Below are 25,902 nucleotides of genomic sequence, written 5' to 3'. Positions count from 1 at the left end.
CAAAAAGAAAACAGGACAGCACATCACAAATACACAAACATATCATAGCCATCAACTTCTGAGTTCCTGGATACGGCTTTTTTGTTTCCTTAATTGCTTGCCTCTGTTTTTCAGCGGGAGACAAATGTCTCAGGTGCCGGGTGCTTGGGGGGCAAGCCCCACCACACCCCAGTTTTGTAGGGCAGAGTCCCTGGTCAGGACTACATTTCCCAGCATTCCCTGGGGAAAAGGGGGTGGCTGTTAAACCAAGCTGGGGATAGGGGGATAACTTCAAACTACAGTTCCCAGTAATGTCTACGGGAAACCGTGACTGTTTAAGGCATGGGTAGGCAAACTAAAAGGTGGTGCTGTGGGTTAAACCACAGAGCCTAGGTCTTGCCGATCAGAAGGTCGGTGGTTCGAATCCCCGCAATGACGAGGTGAGCTCCCGTTGCTCGGTCCCTGCTCCTGCCAACCTAGCAGTTCAAAAGCACATCAAAGTGCAAGTAGATAAATAGGTACCGCTCCGGCGGGAAGGTAAACAGCGTTTCCGTGCGCTGCTCTGGTTCACCAGAAGCGGCTTAGTCCTGCTGGCCACATGACCCAGAAGCTGTACGCCGGCTCCCTCGGCCAATAAAGCGAGATGAGCGCTGCAACTCCAGAGTCGGCCACGAAGGGACCTAACGGTCAGGGGTCCCTTTACCTGGTTTAGCTGCCCTCACCTGGATTAGCCGACCAGTCGAAGCCGTTCCCAGGTGTTGCCGCTGTCTCACGCTGACGGCTTCTAGGAGCCACAGGTGAGAGCTGAGTGTAGGTAGGGGGCCAAAGGTGGAGAAATTGACCCCAGAAGGAGCACAGCGTGCCCCCGACAGAGATACTGTCCCTCCCCTCACACCCTATATAAATGTGTGGGGCTGCCTTTGAAGGTGACCTGGAAACTGCAACTAATCCAGAATGTGGCAGCCAGACTGGGGACTGGGAGCGGCCGCCGAGACCGTATGGGACTCACAGTCATATTGGACTCACAGCTGTCCATGGAGGCGCAGGTCCGTTCTGTGTCCAGGGCAGCTCCATCTGGGACGCAGGATGAGACCCTCCCTGTCCACAGGCTGTCTGGCCAGAGTGGTGCATGTTCTGGTTATCTCCTGCTTGGACTACTGCAATGCGCTCTACATGGGGCTACCTTTGAAGGTGACCCAGAAACTGCAACTAATCCAGAATGTGGCAGCTAGACTGGTGACTGGGAGCGGCCGCCAGGACCACATAACACCGGTCCTGAAAGACCTACACTGGCTCCCAGGACGTTTCCAGGCACAATTCAAAGTGTCGGTGCTGACCTTGAAAGCCCTAAACGGCCCAGTATCCCTGAAGGAGCGTCTCCACCTCCATCGTCCAGCCCAGACACCGGGGTCCATCTCCCGAGGGCCTTCTGGCGGTTCCCTCCCTGCGAGAAGCGAGGTTACAGGGAACCAGGCAGAGGGCCTTCTCGGTGGTGGCACCCTCCCATCAGATGTCAAGGAAATAAACAACTACCTGACTTTTAGAAGACATCTGAAGGCAGCCCTGTTTAGGGAAGCTTTTAACGTCTGACGTTTTATCGTGCTTTTAATATTCTGTTCGGAGCCGCCCAGAGCGGCTGGGGCCGGATCGGCGGGGTATAAATAATAAATCATTATAATATTGTTGTGATAATAATCACACAGCATTTCTGACGAGGCCCCTTTGCAGATTTCTTAGGAAGGCGTTCCACAGCCTGGCTTCAAAGAATCGTAATAAAAACTCGACCCATGTCAAAAACAGTGGTCTGTAATAAACAGCGACGAACCGCTGGCTTCAAAAGAACACATCTATAATGAAACCTCTGGAACGAGGACGACATGAGCTCATTGCTGGTTTTACTGCCTCTTCTCATTCTCCATGAACCCCGTCCAATTTTAGCAGCCTAAACCAGCAAAGGCTACCGTGGAAGGCTTCCCAAAACCAACAACAATAAAATAAAACATTTTTGTATTTTTTTGAAAGAAAGAAAGCTCTGCTGATAATCTTCCAGCTCTGCCCGACTTGACCAGATTCCCCCATTTCTCTTATTTCCCTCGGTCAAGACTTCGCTGTCCAAAAAGTTCCCTGAGCCAACAGGAGCGATAGAAACAGCCTCCTATAAAGACCTGCTTTTTCCAACGCAGCTCCAGTTTCAAAGAGACCTGCGAAGAAGGGACGACACCGGACCCCTGAGTCTCCTGTGTGTCCCAACCTGGGAGGAGGAGAAAAAAGAAGAAGAAGAAAAGCGTGTGAGGAATTCGAACCCGAGGCCGGAGAGATGGAGGGCCGGAAGGCGGAGATTTTCATCTGCTTGGTGCTTTTCGGCTGCGTGGCGGCTCAAGGTAAACGCCTTTTTTTTGCCTTCCAGTTTCCGGCCGTCGAATCGCAGGGCCACCCCGGAGGACATCTAGCCTGACCCCCCGCTTCGGAGCAGGAATGAGGTGACGAGGGGGCAGAAAATAGGGGCAGATGTGTCCGGTTCACAGAGCCGCAAAGACGAAAAGCCCCTCCAAATCTGCCCCACTTTGAATCCTGGGATGATTCCTATAATTGGAAAAATGGGATGGTTTCACACATGGAGAAGAGATTTATTCAGATTTATATGGCAGGGTAAGAGGTCCCATATTAAATAATTTGACCGCTGACCTTCTGATCAGCAAGTCCGAGGCTCTGTGGTTTAACCCACAGCGCCACCCGCGTCCCCTATATAAATATATAAATTAATATAAATATAAATATGTTACTTCCTGATAAAAGAGAAAGGGGGGGATTTAGTCTCCAGGATCTAAAATTATATTATGAGGCACCCCCCAAAAAAAAATAGAAATGCGATCTAGGAAATTCCCTCTTTTATTTTATTTTTTTTGGGGGGTGCACTCTTGCAGGGAGGGAGAAGAGTATATTTTTTGCAAAAACGACTGTGCATTTGGGTTACAGCCCATTCAATCCTACCTGTTGAAATCCGCAGGTTTCTGTTGGCTGTGTCTGTTATTTCCAATGGGTCTACTCTGAGTAGGGCCAGAGCTCAATTTGGCTCCTTATAATGGGGGGGGGGGGAATTCCTCGCGGAATTTTTTTCCCCTTGTGCAAAATTGCTTGCAGAAATTGTGTGTGTCTTTTTGGGGGGGGTGTTGTGTGTGAATTTTGTGCGATTCGAGAGGGGGGGGTCAACACCTTTGTGGAGAGACAGAGTAAACTGAAGCTTAAGACCTGACAAGGGGGATAAATAATAATAATAATAATAATAATAATAATAATAATAATAATAATAATAATATTCTGCTCCCGACAGAATATTAAAAGCTCGATAGAACATCAAACGTTAAAAACGTCCTGAAGCAAATCCAGAAAAGGTTGGATTTGAATAAGACTTTGGGGAGGGAAATTTCCATACAAAGGGGGGCAGATAATTTTCGTGCCCTCCCCTCCGAACCCCAACAGCTACACACAAAAATTCACACAAAAATTCACCGACACCAGGGACCAAAATACTAAGGGGAATGTGTGAATGTTGCGTCTGAGCTGTGAAATCTCTCCCTGAAATTCAAGGAAGAGAAGACTTTTTCTTTTTCTTTCAGAACCCACCTTATTTCTACGGTCGTAAGTTGTGCTAAACTTTTTACACCGTACACCCTTTTAAAATGTGTATTTTGTGTGTGGGGGGGGGACGGGCTATTGAGTTGTTGTTTAATTCTTATTATGTATTTGGGGAGGGGTTATATCTTGATTTTGTTCTGTGAAACGCCCTGAGGACCCCCCCCCCAGGTATAGGGTGGTATATAAATTTAATAAGTAATAATCTATATATCTATATCTATATCTATATCTATATCTATATCTATATCTATATCTATATCTATATCTATATCTATCTATCATCTATCATTTATCATCTATCTCTATCTCTCTCTATCTCTCTATCTATCATCTATATATCAATCTATCATCTCTCTCTCTATCTATCAATCATCTATCATCTATCTATCTATCTATCTATCTATCTATCATCTATCTCTATCTATCTCTATCTCTATCTATCATCTATCTCTCTATCATCTATCTCTTTATCTATCATCTATCTATCATCTATTTCTATCTCTATCATCTCTCTCTCTCTCTCTCTGTCTATCTATCTATCATGTATCTATCTATCATCTATCTATCTATCTATCTATCTATCTATCTATGTAATTACACACACACATTGTGTTTAATTGCTGTATAACCTGCCCTGGGACCTTAGGGCGAAGGGCAGGGAATTATCACAGAACTTCATCATACCATCGTTGAGTTTTGTCGCATTCAGGATTCGAACCTGCAACCTTGGCATTCACCATGCCTTAACCCAGTGTTTCTCGGCCTTTTCGTGGCCCCCTATCCGATCTCATTTCCTCCTCTCCCCCCCCCCCCCCGGTCCTACCAGCAGAAAGCTAGCTGTTTTGCTTGTAAATAGAAGCTTTATAATTTCATATAGTCATATAGTCATATAAGTTCGCCTGCGGCCCCTGTGGAATATCTGGGTGTCTGCGGGGGGCCATATGGCTGAGAAACACTGCTCTAACCAACTCAGACTAGATCCGAATGCTAAAAGAGACCCAAGGCATCATTTATTCTAATGCCCTGCAGAATAATAATAATAATAATAATAATAATAATAATAATAATAATAATAATAATAATAAATTGCGGGGGGGAGTTTTCTGCCTCCCCATAATACTGGGGCCATGTGATGAAATCCTCGGGCAATAGATTCATCCCGGACTGATGGAAGGACTTTGTGGATCGGCGGAACTCCTTGCCACTGGAAGTGACGGTGAGAGCCTTCAACGCAGCCAGCTCTTTTTAATAAAGGGTTTAAATCATAGAATAGAATAGTTGGAAGGGAGCGCGAGGGTCATTTAAACCAATCCCCTGCAAAGCAGGGATCTCTTGCCCAAGGTGGGGCTGATTCGAATCCGCAACCCTGAGATTAAGAGTCTCACGCCCTCTACTTTGCAGGGAAGGGAAATGGGTCCGTTTGCATATTTGCTCCAGGCGCAAATCTCTGTCACGAAGAGAGCTTCAGATGGTGGGGTTTGCCTTCAAAGTTTAAATCGGTATTTCCGTTCCAATATCAGTGCAATTTCTGAGTCTGGTCAATGCCCAGTGCAGGAATTATTCTGAATTATTCCTTCCGTCTCCTCTGGGAATATAGAAGAGGAGAAGAATCTTGATTTGCATCAGCAACTAGCCAATGAAATAAAACGTACTGAAGATGGAGGTAAAAAACTATAGAAAACACATTTTTGGGGAGGCGTGTTTTGCATCTATAACCAAATAATAGATCTTCTTCTAATCGCCCCTGCTAAAAACCTTGCAGTTTTTGCTGTCTCCTGATCATGTTGATCTGCTAAAAGAAAAGACCCAGTGCAGGATATATATTCCACCTCTTTTTTCTAGCTTTCCAAAAACATGCAGTCGAAAACATCCTGGGGCAAAACAGAAAAAATGGGAAGAATTTAATATATACTACTGTTCTTTACCGCCATCACAGACCATCCCAGTGTCCTGATTTTCCAGGGACAATCCCACATTTATAGAAGTTTCTGATTTGATCCCAGTCAGATGGGTGGGGTAATAATAATAATAATAATAATAATAATAATAATAATAATAATAATAATAATAATATTTCCCCACATACAGCTTCAATAGATGTCCACTAACTCAGATGTTAGGAGGGAGGGAGAAAATTTTTTCTCTGACCGTTAATAATAATAATAATAATAATAATAATAATAATAATAATAATAATTTATACCCCACCCATCTGGCTGGGTCTCCCCAGCCACTCTGGGCAGCTTACACCACATGTGAAAACTCAGCAAAACTCAGTTTGAGTACCAAGGCGTTTGGGAACCAAGGTATCACTGTATTCTCAAACGGGAACGACGAAAACATAAATAATCGTGGGCGCAAGCCTTGCACTTCCACAGGTCTCTTTGCTGTTGTTTTTTAAAAGATATTTATTAAAAGTTTTAAAGATATGACAAGAAAAAAGAAAAATAAACATACAAAATAAAAAAACAGTTAAAAACACACATTAATTTTCAATAACATAACTTCCATACACTTATTTCCTCGGACCTCCTCATACCTCCCTTCTTTGTATTCCAGTTCGATTTGTTAGTTCAGCAAATCCTTATCATTAAACTTTTACCCATTTGTAAAACCTCTTTTTTTATATATCTCTTAAAGCATTACAGCTGGAAACCCCTTAGTTTCTATCCAACATCCTTCTAACATTCATTAATTTTACAATGTTTCTGTAAGTAGTCTTTGAATTTCTTCCAGTCTTCTTTCACCGACTCTTCTCCCTGGTCTCGGATTCTGCCCGTCATTTCTGCCAATTCCATGTAGTCCATCTCCACAGGTCTCTTTGAACGGGCTGTTGCGCCTTTTCCAACAGATCCACCAGCGAAGAACCAATCGCGCCCAGCCAAGGAACAGAAGAAGAGAGAGAGCCCCCATTCGAGTTTTGATGGGGGCATGGTTGGTAAGTCATTTTCTCCTGGAATTACAGATTTATCTCCGAGGGTTTGGGGGGAAAGGCCGGAGAAGATTTTGCAAGAAACAAGCAGATCGTTCTGTCTCGCCGTTGCACCTGATTCCTCCTTAAAGGGGTAAAGGGACCCCTGACCACTAGGTCCAGTCGTGACCGACTCTGGGGTTGCGGCGCTCATCTCGCTTTACTGGCCAAGGGAGCCGGCGTACAGCTTCCGGGTCATGTGGCCAGCAGGACTAAGCCGCTTCTGGCGAACCAGAGCAGCGCACGGAAACGCCGTTTACCTTCCCACCGGAGCGGTACCTATTTATCTACTTGCACTTTGACGTGCTTTCGAAGTGCTAGGTTGGCAGGAGCAGGGACTGAGCAACGGGAGCTCACCCCGTCATTGCGGGGATTCAAACCGCCGACCTTCTGATCGGCAAGTCCTAGGCTCTGTGGTTTAACCCACAGCGCCAGCCGCGTCCTTAAATTTGGTTTAATCTGATGCATTTTCCAGCTCACTTCCCACTGCTACAGTTGCCCCAGGATGCCTGTTCCACATTTCTCAGAACCTAGACATAGGAACTACCTGCCTCTTGACGTCAGGCGGACGACTTCGCCATCTCCTTTCTCGGTGCCTGCTAAAAACCTTGCGGTTTAGACAAGCCTACCCAGATAATTAGGAAGTTGGCGAAAATGGCTAAAATGTATGGAGGAAGCTCCGATTAGTGATGGAAGTGTAAAGAGAAGGAAGGTACTTTTTATCCTCTATGGTGGAATTGTAAAGTACCGTATTTTTTGCTCCATAAGACACACCTGACCATAAGACACACCTAGTTTTTAGAGGAGGAAAACAAGAAAAAATATATATTCTGAACGAAACAGTGGATGTATGATTTTTGTGCTTCATGCTGTGGCCACAGACATGTGAACTGATGGTGAATTTGGGGTAACCCAATGCAAAAATCCTGAGGATCCATGTGGATCCGTGCTTTGTAACCACGTTTTTGCACCATTGCAGCCCCAGGAAACAGCGGGTGCGTGTTTTTTTGGTTCAGGCTGTAGCCGTGGACATGCTATGTGATCTGGTGGTGAATTTCGGGTGAATTTGGGTGACCCAATGTAAAAATCCTGAGGATCTATGGGCTTTTACCTCCGCCCTCCCAGGCAGCCTCCTTTATCTCTAGCATCCCTTATCTCACTCCCGATTGCTTGCCAATCAGCTGCTTAGCAGCTTTGTTTCAACACCCATTTCCCTCTTTCAAAAGCATGATCTGCTTTTCGCCCCTGGGCAATTTGGCTCCAGGGACCACACATTCGCTCCATAAGATGCACAGACATTTCCCCTTACTTTTTAGGAAGAAAAAAAAATGCGTCTTATGTTTTTTTAAAAAAATAATGTTTATTAAGTTTCACATTTCACAACAAAAGAAAAACAGGGGGGAATACGAAAAAAAAAGACAAGATCACAAATATAAACAAAAAGGAGAGTAGAAACAAAATACCAGTAAACACCTAAACAACACAAATTAATTAATTATTTAGACTTCTAACCTCATAAACATATTTTGGGCTTCCTCTGGGCCCTCCCATCTGAATTTCCTTGTAATTAAAATGTAGCAGTTTTCTAATATCAATTTTTAAAAAACACAATATTCCAATTAAAATAAAATTTCTTAACTTAAAGTTCCAAATCTTATTTATTTAATTAACTCTTTATTTAATCCCAGGCCTATTTTGGTACTTTCAAGTAATTTCCAATTTTTAATATCGCAGTATTTATTCAAATAGTCCTTTAATTTCTTCCACTATTCTTGGTATTCCTCTTCTTTTTGGCCAGCTCCGTATATTCCATCGTTTTCATCTGCCATTCTTCCACCGTTGGTAGTTCTTGCATTTTCCATTTCTTGGTGATTAAAATTCGAGCAGCAGTTGTGCGTCTTATGGAGCGAAAAATGCGGTGGTTAAAAATGATTGGGAAAGGATATGGGTTGCATTCTGCTCACGTTGCGAACGGGCCTCCGGAACGGATCCCGTTCGCAACCAGAGGTACCACTGTACATAAATCCGGCGCCGGGGGGGGGGGAGATGGAGGAATGGAGGACGTCCCCCAATTCAGAAGTGGGGGCACCGGCCTCTTCTAAACCCCAGCTCTCCTTTGCAGGAGAATGGACCTCGTGGTTCAACGTGGACCACCCGGGAGGCGAAGGCGATTTTGAGACCCTTGAAGCCATCCGCTTCTATTACCCGGATCGCGTCTGCGCCCAGCCCTCCGCCATCCAAGCCCGGACCACCGAATGGGAACTGCCGAAGGAAGTTGGGGAGGTAGTTCACTCCAGCCCCCAAGAAGGCTTCCGGTGCCACAACCAGGAGCAGCCCGGGGGCAAGACGTGCTCCAACTACCACGTCCGGTTCCTCTGCCCCCCAGGTGAGAGCGGTAAGGTGGCCGGCCCTTGCAGGCAGGACTGCTCACCTGTCAATCACAGTGACATCTTGTGATGGTCGTCAAGGCTTCGAAGCACCCTGGGCTGCAGTAGGAATGTGTCATGCTCAATAGCATCACCAGTCTCCTCTTCAGACCAGACCAGGTCTTGTTCTCCCGCCTATCACTGGGCCCTGGAGATGGAGGTTAATTGGGAGAGGGAGGAGGGAAGGGCAGACACCACCCCCTCCAACGTTTCTCCCCTGAAAATAGGGACGTCCTATTCCATCCCCTCCAACGTTTCTCCTGTGAAAATAGGGACTTCCTATTCCATCCCCTCCAACGTTTCTCCCCTGAAAAGAGGGACGTCCTATTCCATCCCCTCCAACGTTTCTCCCCTGAAAATAGGGACGTCCTATTCCATCCCCTCCAACGTTTCTCCCCTGAAAATAGGGACGTCCTATTCCATCCCCTCCAACGTTTCTCCTGTGAAAATAGGGACTTCCTATTCCATCCCCTCCAACGTTTCTCCCCTGAAAAGAGGGACGTCCTATTCCATCCCCTCCAACGTTTCTCCCCTGAAAACAGGGACGTCCTATTCCATCCACCCCAACGTTTCTCCCCTGAAAATAGGGACGTCCTATTCCATCCCCTCCCACTTTTCTCCCCTGAAAACAGGGACATCCTATTCCATCCCCCCCAACGTTTCTCCTGTGAAAATAGGGACGTCCCAAGGAAAAGTGCGGTCAAAATTCCGGGATCGCATCAGAAACTGGGACAGCTTCTGTAAATCCTGGAAAATAGGGACGCTCTGAGATTGTCAGACTTCTCCAGAAAATGCATGCCATAATTTGCTGCTGGATCCTGCAGGGCTGACGCTTGCAGACGTCGTGCTCAGTTTCTTCATAATAATAAATAAAAATGAAACACATTACCTGGGGAATCAAACCCTCCAACTTGAGACTTCAGGAAGGTTTTTTTTCCCCCTGGGGAGAGTTCCAACAGGCGGATAGAGAGACCTGGGCTGTATTAAGGATTCCCAACTCCCTATTAAAAAAAGCAATTGCATTTTAAAGATGTTTTCCCCACGCTAAATATCCTTTCCGCCTTCATCTCTCCCCTCCTGGCTTCACATCGCTTTGAAAGATCCCACGGACTGGTTGGGGTGGTCAGCGTGGTCTTCCTGGAGCTCCTGTTCACGGACGGCTTGCGGCACGAACGGCGTCCAAACCAGGCACCGGAGCTGTTTGAACAGCTCTGCACCAGCCCTGGGGAGACTGACCAAATGCCTGGGAAAATCTGCTGAACGTCGGGCATGCAGCAACGAACCTTGCCGAGGTAACGAGTGCGAATCCTAGGGTTGGGTACCACTGGGCGGGGCTGTGTTTGTTGTGGGCGTTCTGCACCCAAAGCAGCTGCTTTGTTCCTGAGCTAGCCTCCTGCCCCATGCTTCATTCTCTTAACATCTACCCTTCGGTCCTTGCCTATCCACCACACCCTCCAATATTTCTCCAATGAAAATAGAGGCATCCTATACCCTCCAACGTTTCTCCCGTGAGAACAGGGACGTCCTTTTCCATCCCCTCCAATGTTTCCCCACTGAAAAGAGGGACGTCCTATTCCATCCCCTCCAACATGAAAATAGGGACGTCCTATTCCATCCCCTCCAACGTTTCTCCCCTGAAAATAGGGACGTCCTATTCCATCCCCTCCAACGTTTCTCCCCTGAAAATAGGGACGTCCCATTCCATCCCCTCCAACGTTTCTCCCATGAAAATAGGGACATCCTATTCCATCCCCTCCAATGTTTCTCCCTTGAAAATAGGGACGTCCTATTCCATCCCCTCCAATGTTTCTCCCCTGAAAAGAGGGACGTCCTATTCCATCCCCTCCAACGTTTCTCCCCTGAAAATCGGGACGTCCTATTCCATCCCCTCCAACGTTTCTCCCCTGAAAATCGGGACGTCCCATTCCATCCCCTCCAACGTTTCTCCCGTGAAAATAGGGACGTCCTATTCCATCCCCTCCAACGTTTCTCCTGTGAAAATAGAGACGTCCTAAGGAAAATTGGGACCAAGTCAGAAACCGGGACGGCTTCTGTCAACCTGGGAAAATAGGGACACTCAGATGTTCTGCGCTACCTCCTTTTGGAATTTGCAAAATCCAAGGAACAGTCGAGGCAATTGTTTGGGAAACAGAGACATAGGTCTGTCCGTCCCCCTCTTTTCAATGGGGTCAGCCCATCAACGAAGAAAAATTTCAGGAATGCTGTAGTTGGTCTCCAAAAGGGCCTGTTGTTGTTTTTTAATAGACAAGAGTTATTTTTTTAATGAACCTCACTCTCGCCAATGCGAGATGCCAAGTACTTTCTCAGTCGTGCTTTGAACATTCTTGCTGAGACGGGAGAGTCATCCGATCTACTCTTTCTCCTTGTTTTGCCTGGAAAAAGCAGGGCAGCCTCTACAAATACTCTTTTTCTCTCGGTTTCTGGCTGAGGGCTGGCAAACCCTCTGCAATTCTTCCCTCTCAAGCTCTTCCAAAACGGCAGCCGAATGTTTCCCCCCGAGGTTTCGCGATGGAAATAGCAGAGGCGCGAGACGGGTCCGTGCCATGCGCCCTGGCGGGAGAGCAGGAATTTAAAAGGGATATTGCTGGAAGATGGGGTCCTCCGCCTGGGGGGGTCATCCAGTCTGACCCACTGCAATATCAGCTAAATAATCCCCAGCAAAACCAGCTGATGTCTCGGGCGATTGGCAGGGACCTGGACTAAAGGGTGTGGGCCTGATTCTGACCGCAGGCCAGACATTTCCGTCTCCCTCTTCTCTGCATACATGATACTCCCCCCCCCATGGGGTAGTTTGGCCGGTGCTGGATTTACATATAAGCTAAACAAGCATCTTAAGAAGCAGAGACATCACCTTGCCAACAAAGGTCCGTATAGTTCAAGCTCTGTTTTCCCAGTAGTGATGTATGGAAGTGAGAGCTGGACCATAAAGAAGGCGGATCGCTGAAGAATGGATGCTTTTGAATTCTGGTGCTGGAGGAGACTCTTGAGAGTCCCATGGACTGCAAGAAGATCAAACCTCTCCATTCTGAAGGAAATCAGCCCTGAGTGCTCACTGGAAGGACAGATCCTGAAGCTGAGGCTCCAAGACTTTGGCCACCTCATGAGAAGAGAAGCCTCCCTGGAAAAGACCCTGATGTGGGGAAAGATGGAGGGCGCAAGGAGAAGGGGACGACGGAGGACGAGATGGTGGGACAGTGTTCTCGAAGCTACCAGCATGAGTTTGACCAAACTGCGGGAGGCAGTGGAACTATACGGACCTTTGTTGGCAAGGTGATGTCTCTGCTTTTTAGCGTACCTCTTTTTTTGTGCGGAAGCGGGTTCTAATCCTGTGTCTTCCGCCCCCACAGAGCCCCATTGGAGCAGTTGGGGGGCCTGGAGCCCCTGCTCGAAGACCTGCGGCGGCGGAGGGAAGAGAGTCCGTCGGCGGAGCTGCCCAAAGTCCAAGCTCATCCGCTGCCCCGGCCGTCCCTCGGAGGTGCAGAAATGTTCGCTGTCACCCTGTCCAGGTACCAAACCTCTCTCTCTGCTCCTCTGGCAAAGCTTCTCTGCACCTGGTCAGGTATCCCCATCCTAGCCCCTGCCCTTATCCTCTCCCTCTGCTTTTTCCTCCCTCCCTTCCACCCACCCATCATCCCCCCTCCGTTTCTTCTACAGTGGTGCCTCGCAAGACGAAATTAACTCGTTCCGCGAGTTTTGTCGTCTTGCGATTTTTTTCGTCTTGCGAAGCACAGTGTCGGGAAAGTTTTGGAAAAGCTTCAAAAATCACCAAAGTCTTTAAAAACCTCAAAAAAGGCTGCCACACCGCGTTCTATGAGTTGCTCCTCGAAGTCAAGTCGCAACTGTATTAACGGTGTTAAGAAAAAGGAAACAAACTCGCAAGACGTTTCCGTCCTGCGAAGCAAGCCCATAGGGAAAATCGTCTTGCGAAGCAGCTCAAAAAACGCAAAACCCTTTCGTCTAGCGAGTTTTCCGTCTTGCGAGGCATTCGTCTTGCGAGGCACCACTGTACCATCACTTACCTACCTACCTAATTACATTACATACACCATCGCTTCCTTCAGATCTTTGGTGACTGGCCTCCTTCCATCCGCCATCGCTTACTTACTTCTGCCATCACTGGCCTCCTTCTGTCCATCACTTATTTTCTCTTTCTTTCTTTCTTTCTTTCTTTCTTTCTTTCTTTCTTCTGCCATCACTTCCCTCCCTCCTTCCTTCCATCCATCGCTTATTTACTTACTTTTGCCATCACTTGCCTCCTTCCATCACTTATCTTCTTTCTTTCTTTCTTTCTTTCTTTCTTTCTTTCTTTCTTTCTTTCTTTCTTCTGCCATCACTTCCATCCCTCCTTCTATCCGTCACTTATTTACTTACTTTTGCCATCACTTGCCTCCTTCCATTACTTTTTCTTTTTCCTTTCTTTCTTTCTTTCTTTCTTTCTTTCTTTCTTTCTCTCTTTCTTTCTTTTTCTTTCTTTCTTCTGCCATCACTTACCTCCTTCCATCCATCGCTTATTTACTTACTTTTGCCATCACTTACCTCCTTCCATTACTTATTTTCTATCTTTATTTCTTCTGCCATCCCTTGCTCTCACCAGTGGCCAAATATGATGCCCCTAAAGCACGACATTGCCCTCCCGCTGCAAGCGAATGAGGCGATGACGAGGCTTTCAAGTTTCCTCCTAACTCTACAATTCTGTGGCTCTGTGTTTCCAGCTTGCCAGCTCAGCTGTGATGTGGGCGTCCCCAGCAAGGACTGTACCAGTTGCACCTGCCCCAATCACACCGTCCTGGGCACGGTACGGAGCGCGAAGGGAGTAGCCCTCGCCGGCGCCCAGATCTTTCTCCAGGACCGGCCCCTGGCCCTGCTGGCCAAAAGCAACCGGCGGGGCCAATTCACCGTCCGAGGCATCTGTGCCGGGAGCGGGGTCAACGTCAGCGCAAAACTCGAGAGGTTTGCCCAAGGCAGCGCCCCGGCGATCGCCAACAGCTCTTGGACATCAGTGGCGGACCTAGTGCTTCATCGACTAGGTAACAGGGCGGACTCCAATTCTTTAGCTGCATTGAGATAATCATCATTCTTTCTTACGGTCCAGAGACCCAACAAATCGTTGCAAAGCAATGCACAATTCAGACAGCATACCTCCACGTGGGTGGCGCTGTGGGTTAAACCACAGAGCCTAGGACTTGCCGATCAGAAGGTCGGCGGTTCGAATCCCTACAATGACGGGGTGAGCTCCCGTCGCTCGGTCCCTGCTCCTGCCAACCTAGCAGTTCAAAAGCACCTCAAAGGTCAAATAGATCAATAGGTACTGCTCTTGCGGGAAGGTAAACGGCATTTCCGTGCGCTGCTCTGGTTCGCCAGAAGCGGCTCAGTCATGCTGGCCACATGACCCGGAAGCTGGACGCCGGCTCCCTTGGCCAATAAAGTGAGATAAGCGCCGCAACCCCAGAGTCGGCCACGACTGGACCTAATGGTCAGGGGCCCCTTTACCTTTACCTTACCTCCAGGTTAAACAAGCATTTTGTTCCGAATATAGGGATCATTGGTTCTTGCAACCACCGATAAAAACTTTGCCACTGCTAATGTTCTAGCGTTTGTCCGGTCTTCCAATAGGAACCTGACATAGTGAGCCTCTAATTTTCCCGGGAAAGGTACCAGCGAGGGTAGTATCAGTTCAGCCCTGGCTTGCTCATATTTTGCACAGTGCAGCAAAATATGTTTTATGGAATCGATGTCTTGAGCCCACGAGCAAAGTCTGTCCTGGTAGGGAACTCCTCTCAAGACTGCAGAAGGAAAGACGTTTAGTCTGGCTTTGGTGAAAAGCCTTCGATAGTTTGGTACAGTGGTGCCTCGCAAGACGAAAAGAATCCGTTCCGCTGGTCTCTTCGTCTTGCGGTTTTTTCGTCTTGCGAAGCAAGCCCATTAGCGGCTTAGCGGATCAGCTGTTAAACGGCTTAGCGGCTTGGGAAAAAGGGGGGGAAACCCGCAGGAACTCGCAAGACATTTTCGTCTTGCGAAGCAAGCCCATAGGAAATTCGTTTTGCGAAGCACCTCCAAAACGGAAAACCCTTTTGTCTAGCGGGTTTTCCGTCTTGCGAGGCATTCGTCTTGCGGGGCACCACTGTACTGTCAGGTTTTAATGTAAGGTTTTTTAATGTAAGGTGTTAACTTAAAGACATGCCCATATTGTACTCCTACTGCCAGCGGACTACAGACTGCGTGTGATCGAGATCACAAGTCACTGTGTGCATTATCCCATAATCTTTGCTCTAACGTCCTTAGGGAGCCTTCATAACCCACGTAATACAGTTGATAATTATTATTATTATTATTATTTATTTATACCCCGCCTATCTGGTTTCCCCAGCTACTTTGGGCGGCTGCCAACAGAATACTAAAAACACAATAAAACACCAAACATTAACAGCTTCCCTAAACAGGGCTGCCTTCAGATGTCTTCCAAAAGTCAGATGGTTGTTTATTTCCTTGACATCTGATGGGAGGGCATTCCACAGGGCGGGCGCCACCACCGAGAAGGCCCTCTGCCTGGTTCCCTGTAACCTCACTTCTCGCAGGGAGGGAACCGCCAGAAGACCCTCGGAGCTGGACCTCCGTGTCTGGGCTGGACGATGGGGGTGGAGACGCTCCTTCAGGGATACTGGGCTATTTAGGGCTTTCAAGGTCAGCACCAACACTTTGAATTGTGCTCAGAAATGTACTGGGAGCCAATGTAGGTCTTTCAGGACCAGTGTTATATGGTCTCGGCGGTCGCTCCCAGTCACCAGTCCAGCTGCCGCATTCTGGATTAGTTGCAGTTTCCGGGTCACCTTCAAAGGAGCACTTTTTAAAAAAGACAGGTCATTTATTTATTTATTTATCCTGATTTTATACTTTCTCCCCCCCCCGCCCCGCCCCCCCGGTCCATTCCTGGCAGAAAAACCTTACATGGTGTCCCATCCGGAAGAGAAAGTGAGGACAGTTGGTCAAAGCGTACGGTTTTGCTGCAGAGCACAGGGTATTCCGGAGCCAATGAAGTATTACTGGTGAGTGGCCGGGGATCGGGGCCCGTTGCTGGGGAAGGAGGAGGAAGAGGGGCTCCTTTCAAAAACGCGTACACTCTCTCCCTCCAATATCAAACAATTTATACGACGCTTAGCTCCAATAGCCTCTGCGCTGCTTACAAAGATTGTTGTTGTTTAGTCGTGTCCGACTCTTCGTGACCCCCTGGAGCAGAGCACGCCAGGCCCTCCTGTCTTCCACTGCCTCCCGCAGTTTGGTCAAACTCATGCTGGTAGCTTCAAGAACACTGTCCCACCATCTCGTCCTCCGTCGTCCCCTTCTCCTTGCGCCCTCCATCTTTCCCAGCATCAGGGTCTTTTCCAGGGAGTCTTCTCTTCTCCTGAGGTGGCCAAAGTCTTGGAACCTCAGCTTCAGAATCTGTCCTTCCAGTGAGCACTCAGGGCTGATTTCATTGCACAAAAAGAGATGAATCGAGTCAAAACAATGAAGTCAAGCATCAATTAAAATTCCTGCTGGAATAATAAAAAAAGTCTTCGGGCAGAAGTTCAACAGGGAGAGGGGGCCTGTTCTGACTGGGTGGCTCTAGTGAATGATATAATAATAATAATTTATTATTTATACGCCACCCATCTGACTCGGTATCTCCAGCTGCTCTAGATGCTGCTGCAGAAATAGTAATGCCCAGACCAGGAGATTAGACCCCAAAATATTAACCAAAGCCTGCCGGTGAGGTACGTAATTCAAGTTACCTCCAGAAGCCGGAAGAATGCCCCGCAACGGCATTGTTGAAACTTCCCCTCCACCCCATTTTCACCCTTATTATGTCTGTCTTTGTTGCATCTGTCTTCGTTGCATCTGTCTTCACTCATCGGGGACATAGCTGTCAACCGTCCCGTATTTGGTGGGAAAGCCCCTTATCCCAGCGCCGTGTCCCGCTGCTGTCCCTTATTGATGATGCCCCTTAAATTTCCCTGGTTTCAAAGGAAGCAGCTCCTCTCCCTCCCTCCCTGCCGGCCAGGGAGGAGGGAGGCTCCAACTGTGTTGCTTGGCTGCGTTGCTCACCCAATAAGGAGTCTAAGAACGACTGGGGGGTGGAGCTTGCATACCTTGTGCCAATCAAATCGGCCGCGTTGCTCACCCAATAAGGAGTCTAAGAACGACTGGGGGGTGGAGCTTGCATGCCTTGTGCCAATCAAATCGGCCGCGTTGCTCACCCAATAAGGAGTCTAAGAACGACTGGGGGGTGGAGCTTGCATGCCTTGTGCCGATCAAATTGACCGCGTTGCCTGGGGACTCGCCTTTGCTCAGCGCTTCCCAGCGGAGAGGTGACGGTGGTTTTCCTTGCTGCATCCCCTTTGCCGGGTTGCTGCGCTGTGGAAACCACCGCTTGATGCTTCGTTTGGCTGCTGGTTCACTAAAACCCCTTGTTTTGGCTGCTGATCCCTTATTTTCGAGGCTGCTGGTCCCTTATTTTCAAATCTGTAAGTTGACAGCTATGATCGGGGAGCATCAGAGAGCTTCCAAGCTCACAAGAGCCAACAGCCAGCCAGAAGGAAAGGAGCTTACTGTTGGTTTGCAGTCCTGATCGCTCAGTCGGCCTCTGACCTCCCTCTTCCCCGTTTCTTCTCTTCCTCCAGGTACCACAACGGGACTCTCCTGGACCGCAAAGTGCACAGATACGACAGCAGCTTAGTGCTGAGGGACCTGCGGCCAAATCAGGCCGGCTCATACCACTGCAAAGCCAGCAATGACCTCAGCTCCATCAAGTCCTCCGTGGCCCAGCTGGCTGTGATAGGTGAGCTCAGATTCCTGCTCTGAGGCAAAACTCGGGCTGGGTGAGGATCAGGCTCGATTCTTTGGAACCCGAACGTCCGACGGGCTTCCTGCAGCCAATCAGAAGCCACGCTTTGGTTTCCGAACGTTTTGAAAGTCGAACGGACTTCCGGAACGGATTCTGTTCGATTTCCGAGGTATCACTGTATATCAGTATATCGCGATGTTTAGGTAAATGTAAAGGGACCCCTGACTATTAGGTCTAGTCGTGGCCGACTCTGGGGTTGCGGCGCTCATCTCGCTTTACTGGCCGAGGGAACCTGCGTACAGCTTCCGGGTCATGTGGCCAGCAGGACTAAGCCGCTTCTGGTGAACCAGAGCAGTGCACGGAAACGCCGTTTACCTTCCCGCCGGAGCGGTGCCTATTTATCTACTTGCACTTTGACGTGCTTTTGAACTGCTAGGTTGGCAGGATCAGGGACCGAGCAACGGGAGCTCACCCCGTCATTGCAGGGATTCGAACCGCCAACCTTCTGATCGGCAAGCCCTAGGCTCTGTGGTTTAACCCACAGCGCCACCCACGTCCCTCACGATGTTTAACTGATGATACAGTGGTACCTCGGGTTACATACGCTTCAGGTTACAGACTCTGCTAACCCAGAAATAGTGCTTCAGGTTAAGAACTTTGCTTTAGGATGAGAACAGAAATCGTGCTCCGGCAGCGCAGCAGCAGCAGGAGGCCCCATTAGCTAAAGTGGCACTTCAGGTTAAGAACAGTTTCAGGTTAAGTACGGACCTCTGGAATGAATTAAATACTCAACTCGAGGTACCACTGTACATCACAAGCTTGAAAACCAGGTATCGCCCGGCCCTGTTCTTGAGCCACAGCACAGCTCTACCAGCTGCTAACAGATCTCTTCTTTCGGTCTTCGTCTATCATTTCAGACCCAGGCGTCCCAGCCTGCACTGCCGAGCCAGAAGAATACCTCATCAAACTCCCCGACGAGTGTTTCCAAGAGGAGACAGGCTCCCAGTTCTACAACGTTGGGCAGTGCCCCACTGCCCGCTGTGCCGGCAGCCTTGCTGACGGCCTGCAGTGCCAGGACGCCATACAGCACTGCTGCGGCACACGCCGCATGGAAGTGCGGGAGATTCGCTGCATCGGGTACGTCCTCCCCGTCAAGGTGGTTGCGGAGTGCGGCTGCAGCTCGTGCACCCAGCCGAAGGTACTGGTTCGTGGCAAGGCTTCAGCGGCGGACGATGGCGAACCCCTGCGCTTTGGTGAGATCTACCTGGGGGCCGAGAAGATCGGCTTCACCGGTTACAAGGGCACCTTCACCATCGAGGTTCCACCGGACACAAAGAGGCTGGTGGTGAAGTTTGTGGACCGGACGCAGAAATTTGTTGAGGCCGTCAAGGTCTTCCCGTTTGATCAGCGCGGTGGAGCCGTCTACCAGGACGTCAAGTTGATAAGGAGGAAGGAGCCGGTTGACTTGGAAGCTTCGGAGACCAACGTCATCCAGCTTGGAGAAGTAGCTGGAGAAGACCCCATCGGGGAGATCGTCATCCCCTCAGGATCTTTCTTCAGGCCCGACGGGCTACCCTACAATGGGACCGTACGGGCCAGCGTCACCTTCGTGGATCCACGGGACTTTGCCACGGTGAACGCCGCCTCCAGCGACTTGAATTTCATCAACGCCGACGGTGACCTCTCCCCTCTCCGGACGTACGGCATGTTTTCCATGGACTTCTGGGAAGAGGGCAGCAACCAGGGATTAGAGGCCAGGAGTGTGGAGGTCAAGATGGACGCCGAGCTCATTAAGATGCCGGGGCACGTCCAGAAAATGAAGCTCTGGTCCCTCAACCCCGTGACAGGCCTGTGGGAAGAGGAGGCCTCCTTTAAGCGGGCCGCGGCAGGGCGCCACAAACGCGAGGAGAGGGCCTTCCTGATTGGCAACCTGGAAATCCGTGAAAGGCGGCTGTTCAACCTGGACGTACCAGAGAATCGCCGCTGCTTCGTCAAGGTCCGAGCCTACATCAACGAGAAGCTGAAGCCCAACGAACAGCTGGAAGGAGTGGTGGTCACCTTAGTGAACCTTGAGCCCCGGCCTGGCTTTCCGTCCAACCCTCAGGCCTGGGGCCGTTTTGACAGCGTGGTGACAGGTCGCAATGGTGCGTGCCTTCCTGCCTTCTGCGACGGCCAGCAGGCCGATGCCTACACAGCCTACGTCACTGCCACAATGGGCGGGGAGGAGCTGGAGGCCGTGGCGTCCAGCCCGAAGCTTGACCCTCGCGCCGTGGGCGTTTCTCAGCCGTACCTCAACAAGCTGGGCTACCGGCGATCCGACCACGACGACCCAGCCCTCAAGAAGACGGCCTTCAAGATCAACCTTGCCAAGCCCAACCAGAACAACATCGACGAGACCAACGGTCCCATCTACCCGTACCGGAGCCTGAGGGATTGCGACCAGGCGCCCGTCACAGCCAACCACTTCCGCTTCTACCGGGTGGAAGTGGACAAGTATGAGTACAACGTGGTGCCCTTCAAGGAGAGCGACTTGACATCATGGACCGGGGATTACCTCTCCTGGTGGCCCAACCCTCAGGAGTTCCGGGCTTGCTACATCAAGGTGAAGATCAACGGGCCTCAACAATACATGGTCCGGTCTCGAAACGTGGGGGGCAGTCACCCCAGGACTCGGGGGCAACTTTACGGCCTGCGGGACTCTCAGAGCGTCCGGGACCTCGAGACGTATAACACATCAGCTGCTTGTGTCGAGTTCAAGTGCAGCGGAATGCTGTTTGACCAGGGACTTGTCGACAGGACTTTGGTGTCCGTCATCCCGCAGGGGAGCTGCCATCGTACGGCGGTCAACAGCTACCTGAGGGAGTACCTCGGCCGCCACCCGCCTGTCATGGAGAACAACGACACCTCGGCCTTCACCATGCTAGCTCCCGTGGACCCTCTGGGGCACAACTACGGCATCTACACCGTGACCGACCAGAATCCACGCCTGGCCAAGGAAATCGCCATCGGCCGCTGCTTTGACGGCACCTCGGATGGGTTCTCGCGGGAGATGAAATCTGACCGGGGTACGGCGGTCACTTTCTTTTGCCAGGAACGGCCGGTGGGACGCAAGAGCTTCTTCCAGCGCCTGCTTGAAGCCCCCGCCCAGACGCTGACGGAGATCCGGCGTGAGATGGGGGGCAACGAACAACTACGGGGAGCTTCTCAGGTGGTGGCGTACCCGGCAGGGTTGCGGACCGTGTTTGCAGTGCAGGCCCGTCGGACCCCCAGCCGCAGGAGGAGGGTGGGTGCTTCACAGACCGGACAGTGAGCAAGGAAGAGAACTGATGGGTCGTCTTCACATGAAACTGGCATGTCCCTCATCTCTCTCGCACTGAGTGAGGAGGTGTATCCACGAGGAAAGCTTTGTCCCGCCTCCCTCCAGATTGATGCCTCGAAACCAAGAAAGATAAGCACAACCTCCTGGCCTCACGCCTGCCGTTAATCCCCAGTGTTGATTCCTTAACCCGCGCCCTGCCTGTGGTCTTCCCCAAGGGTGTAGTGGTAAATTGTGAAGGGCAGGGGCTCATCCGGATTGCCCCCCCGTATCTCTAGTCCCAAGGAGAGTGCCATAGTCGTGACTGCCCCCCAGGAATAGCCACATCCCCAAGGAGAGCCTCTAATCGCACACACGAGGATAGCCACGCCCACGAGGAAAGCCGCACCCCATGGGCAGAAAGCCACGCCCCCAAGGAGGGTCCCAAAATATAGGCAGCAGGTTCAATTCATTACAGTGGTACCTCGGGTTAAGTACTTAATTCGTTCCGGAGGTCCGTTCTTAAGCTGAAACTGTTCTTAACCTGAAGCAGCACTTTAGCTAATGGGGCCTCCTGCTGCCGCCGTGCCACCGGAGCACAATTTCTGTTCTTATCCTGAAGCAAAGTTCTTAACCCGAGGTAATATTTCTGGGCTAGCGGAGTCTGTAACCTGAAGCGTATGTAACCTGAAGCGTATGTATCCTGAGGTACCACCGTATTCACAAACAGTGTATATATAGCACGATACACAGTTGATTAAGATTGGCATAACTGCCACCCAATTCATTGTTTCCTTCGACTAAATTGCCCCATGCCTAATGGCGTTGACTCCCGGCTGCCATAGTTCAGCTTTAGCCAGCTGAATACAAGCAAAGAATCACCCCTATGTAAACCGCTAGCGTGAAGCAGGAACCCCGTCAAAGAAAAGGGGAGATGTACCCAGCCTCTCCTCAATTGCTTTCCTCCTCTGACTTCCCTCAATGTTAACGTGTCGCAAACAAACTTGAAAGCCTTGTCGTCGCCTCATTCGCTTGCAGCGGAAGGGCAGTGTTGTGCTTTGGGGACATTTGAGCCCTCTGATATTCTTAGGTTGACCGGTAATTTAAAACTGGAGACCCCTAGGGAGATCTATATAGTCTTGCGGCCACCCCCAACCCCTGTTTGTTTGACACAGAATCGTAGAATTGTATTGCTGGGAAGCGAACCCCGAGTCCAAACCCACAACAATTCAGGAATGGAAGTTGAGCCCGGCTCCTTCATGAGGACTAGATAATTGCTTGGAGTCGAGTCAAGGAATCGAATCCTGAGCAAGCCTCTCACACACACATGCCACACCCCCAGAATTCATTCTGAAAAACCTGGATGTTGTATATACATATGTATGCATATAAATAGGGACGCGGGTGGCGCTGTGGGTTAAACCACAGAGCCTAGGACTTGCCGATTGGAAGGTTGGCGGTTCGAATCCCCGCAATGATGGGGTGAGCTCCCGTTGCTCGGTCCCTGCTCCTGCCAACCTAGCAGTTCGAAAGAACGTCAAAGTGCAAGTAGATAAATAGGTACTGCTCTGGCGGGAAGGTAAACGCCATTTCCATGCGCTGCTCTGGTTCGCCAGAAGCGGCTTCGTCCTGCTGGCCACATGACCCGGAAGCTGTACGCCGGCTCCCTCGGCCAGTAAAGCGAGATGAGCGCCACAACCCCAGAGTCGGCCGCGACTGGACCTAATGGGCAGGGGTCCCTTTACCTTTACCTTTAATACATATAAATATCTAATAAGTCAATGAATAGAAAAAAGGGGGGTCCTTTTGGAGTCTTGTTTCCGTGCTGCCAGAGGACGCGCTTCTCTTCAAATGACGATTCCCTAACTCCCAACCCCCTGGGAACTGGGATCCCAGCAATATTTAAAAATGAATGTCTCTTCTAGATACAGGGGTACCTCGGTTCTCGGACGCCGACGAACGTTTCAGAACCCGGACACCGAAAACCTTTTGTTTTCGGACGCGCCTCGGAAGTTGGAACGGCACGTTTTCCCATTTCCTCAATTGATTTTGCAGACCGCCCTTTGTGCCTCGGGTTTTCGGAGTTTTCGGAGCTCGAACGGTCTTCTGGAATGGATGATGTTCGAGAACCAAGGTACCGCTGTATAGACGTTCCTCTTTTCCTGGAGCGTGGTCAGAGGCGAGGACCTATGGACCAAAATTGCGCCAGCACAAGCCCCCGTTTAACCATCTTTCCTCGCACCCGGCGCCATCTGAGAGCTCTCTTGAGTTCCACACATTCAAAGGCAAAACGCACAGAGCAGTCATTGACAAACTGCCCCACCTGTGGATCGTTGGATATCCTTATTTTTTTTAAAAAATAACTTTTATTAGAGTATTAAAAAAAGAATACAGAGCTTTATTACCAAATATATCCCCCCCCCCAAAACAACAACAACATTAAATATTTTATCGGAAGAAGAAGAAGAGGAGAGAAAGAGTAAGGAAGAGAAAAGGAATTACCGTATTTTTTGTTCTATAAGACTCACTTTTTCCCTCCTAAAAAGTAAGGGGAAATGTGTGTGCGTCTTATGGAGTGAATGCAGGCTGCGCAGCTATCCCAGAAGCCAGAACAGCAAGAGGGATCGCTGCTTTCGCTGCGCAGCGATCCCCCTTGCGGTTCTGGCATCTGAGATTCAGAATATTTTTTTTCTTGTTCTCCTCTTCCAAAAACTAGGTGCGTCTTGTGGTCTGGTGCGTCTTATAGAGTGAAAAATACGGTAAGTTAAAGAGTAAATATATTTTAATTTAAGGTTATCTGTACAGTGGTACCTCCGGTTGCGAAGGGGATCCATTCCGGAGGCCCGTTCGCAACATGAGCAGAACACAACCCGCGTCTGCACGGGTCGCGATTCGCCGCTTCTGTGCATGCGCGTGACATCATTTTGTGTGCCTGCGCATGCGCGAGTGGCGAAACCCGGAAGTAACCCTTTCCGTCTTCAGGGTCGCCGCGGGACGTATCCTGAAAGACGTAACATAATCATTGAGGGTTGTGGGAAGGATGGGAGAAGTAGAGGGGTCAAGGCTGTTGACCCGATATCCGCCAGGGCTACCCTTGAGTTCTTACGAGAAGCCATTCCCATTACGAGTGTCTACCCCACGAGACGCCCCTCTTTCGCCGTGGGTCACATAAACAGCAACTTTATATATATATATATATATATATATATATATATATATATATATATATATGTAAAGGAGATGCGTTATTTATTGCCAAAATATATGACTGTGTTTTCACCAGCGACGTGGTCTTGCGTCTGATTTCACTTCCTCACACCCCACCAGGGCCGTATTTAGGTAATGGGGCCCTTTATATGTCCAGCTGTCCTTTGCCAGCAACAAATGGCCGCTGTTTTTGGTGTTGAATATATGCTATATGGTAACTTAGGGACCTAATAGGTATCTAAAGCCATTTAGTGGCGCGGTGGCGCTGTGGTCTAAACCACAGAGCCTCTTGGGCTTGCCGATCAGAAGGTCAGTGGTTCGAATTCCCACAACGGGGTGAGCTCCTGTTGCTCTGTCCCAGCTCCTTCCAACCTAGCAGTTCAAAAGCACACCAGTGCAAGTAGATAAATAGGTACCATTGTGGTGGGAAGGTAAACGGCATTTCCGTGCGCTCTGGCCTCCGTCATGCGCCAGAAGCGGTTCAGTCCTGCTGGATGCATGACCTGGAAAGCTGTCTGCAGACAAACGCCGGCTCCCTCGGCCTGAAAGCGAGATGAGCGCTGCAACTCCATAGTCACCTTTGACTGGACTTAACCGTCCAGGGGTCCTTTACTTACTAAACCCGATGAGGGTTTGTCAAGCGTGCCTTCCTCTTAGCACATTTCTCCCTTGCGTCCTGAGTTCGAAGCACCATCCCTTCCATTGATCTGGACACTCTTCTTTGGTGATCCCTCGTAGCCGAGTAAGATTGTCTTCCATGAACACGGTTTTAACAATGAGTCCGTAAGTGACTGTGGAGGCCAATTCTGGACCCACACGTCCTTCCACAGTGGAGACATTGGTTTCCAGGTGGGAGTCGATCCTGGTGAGGGTTTGCCAAGTATGCCTTCCTCTTAGCACACTTCTCCCTTGCGTCCTGAGTTCGAGTGTCTTCAAAGCCCACTCGAACTCAGGCTGTTCTCCAACTGGAGCGCTCGCAGGCCAGTGTTCCTCAACTGTCAGTGTTTATACTACATTTTTTTAGCATCTCCCCCATGTCTCAGGGGTCTGGGAAAGAAAGATACTTTAGAGTCCGCCTGCCTCCAGATGTTTCAGGTATGTGCGTTGGCCCAGGGCTCCCGTTCCCTCCTACGCCGGGTCTTTATGTACAGAGATTTGTGTTCTCAGCAAAAACGAGACATTAAAGTATACGAGCGGCAAGGCCTTGCCAAAGGGAAGGGGTGGAAATTATTGATGTCCGCCTGTCTCCCGGCCAGGGGACCACAACTCTCCTGAGCTTTGCGAGACGCAACAGAGCGGCCAGCCGCTCGTGCCAAGCGTTGAAACGTTATATACGACGGGTGAAGGGACGGAGCCTTTTTTGCAAAGCCCAGCACGTCTTTGACGAGCCAGGATTCGTTCCCAAACATTCTTGGAACACACGACGGCAAGATCAAACGCTCCGGGACAAGCAGACCTGGTTTTCAAAACGTCCAGTTGGCGGGTTTTGCCGGAGAGGTAATCGGAGGATGAGGAAAACATTTCGCGCCCCGGTTTTCAGGACACG

General features: G+C 49.7%; 1 protein-coding gene across 1 annotated transcript; it reads left to right on the top strand.

The window, feature by feature from the left end:
* The first annotated feature begins 1,674 nt into the window (after nucleotides 1-1,674).
* On the top strand, nucleotides 1,675-24,117 carry CILP2 (cartilage intermediate layer protein 2). Its single transcript, XM_081177609.1, has 9 exons — nucleotides 1,675-2,360; nucleotides 6,467-6,553; nucleotides 8,709-8,972; nucleotides 10,113-10,304; nucleotides 12,381-12,539; nucleotides 13,746-14,060; nucleotides 15,968-16,076; nucleotides 17,691-17,848; nucleotides 18,772-24,117. Exons 1-9 carry the CDS (start codon nucleotides 2,297-2,299, stop codon nucleotides 21,162-21,164), a joined length of 3,741 nt encoding a protein of 1,246 aa, XP_081033735.1. The 5' UTR covers nucleotides 1,675-2,296; the 3' UTR covers nucleotides 21,165-24,117.
* The last annotated feature ends 1,785 nt before the right edge of the window (nucleotides 24,118-25,902 follow it).

This window comes from Podarcis bocagei (assembly GCF_964188305.1).
Source record: "Podarcis bocagei genome assembly, chromosome: 18".
In the NCBI taxonomy this organism is placed as follows: Eukaryota; Metazoa; Chordata; class Lepidosauria; order Squamata; family Lacertidae; genus Podarcis; species Podarcis bocagei.
The sequence above is the reverse complement of the archived record's forward strand: the minus strand, read 5'-3'. Positions and strand labels throughout refer to the sequence as shown.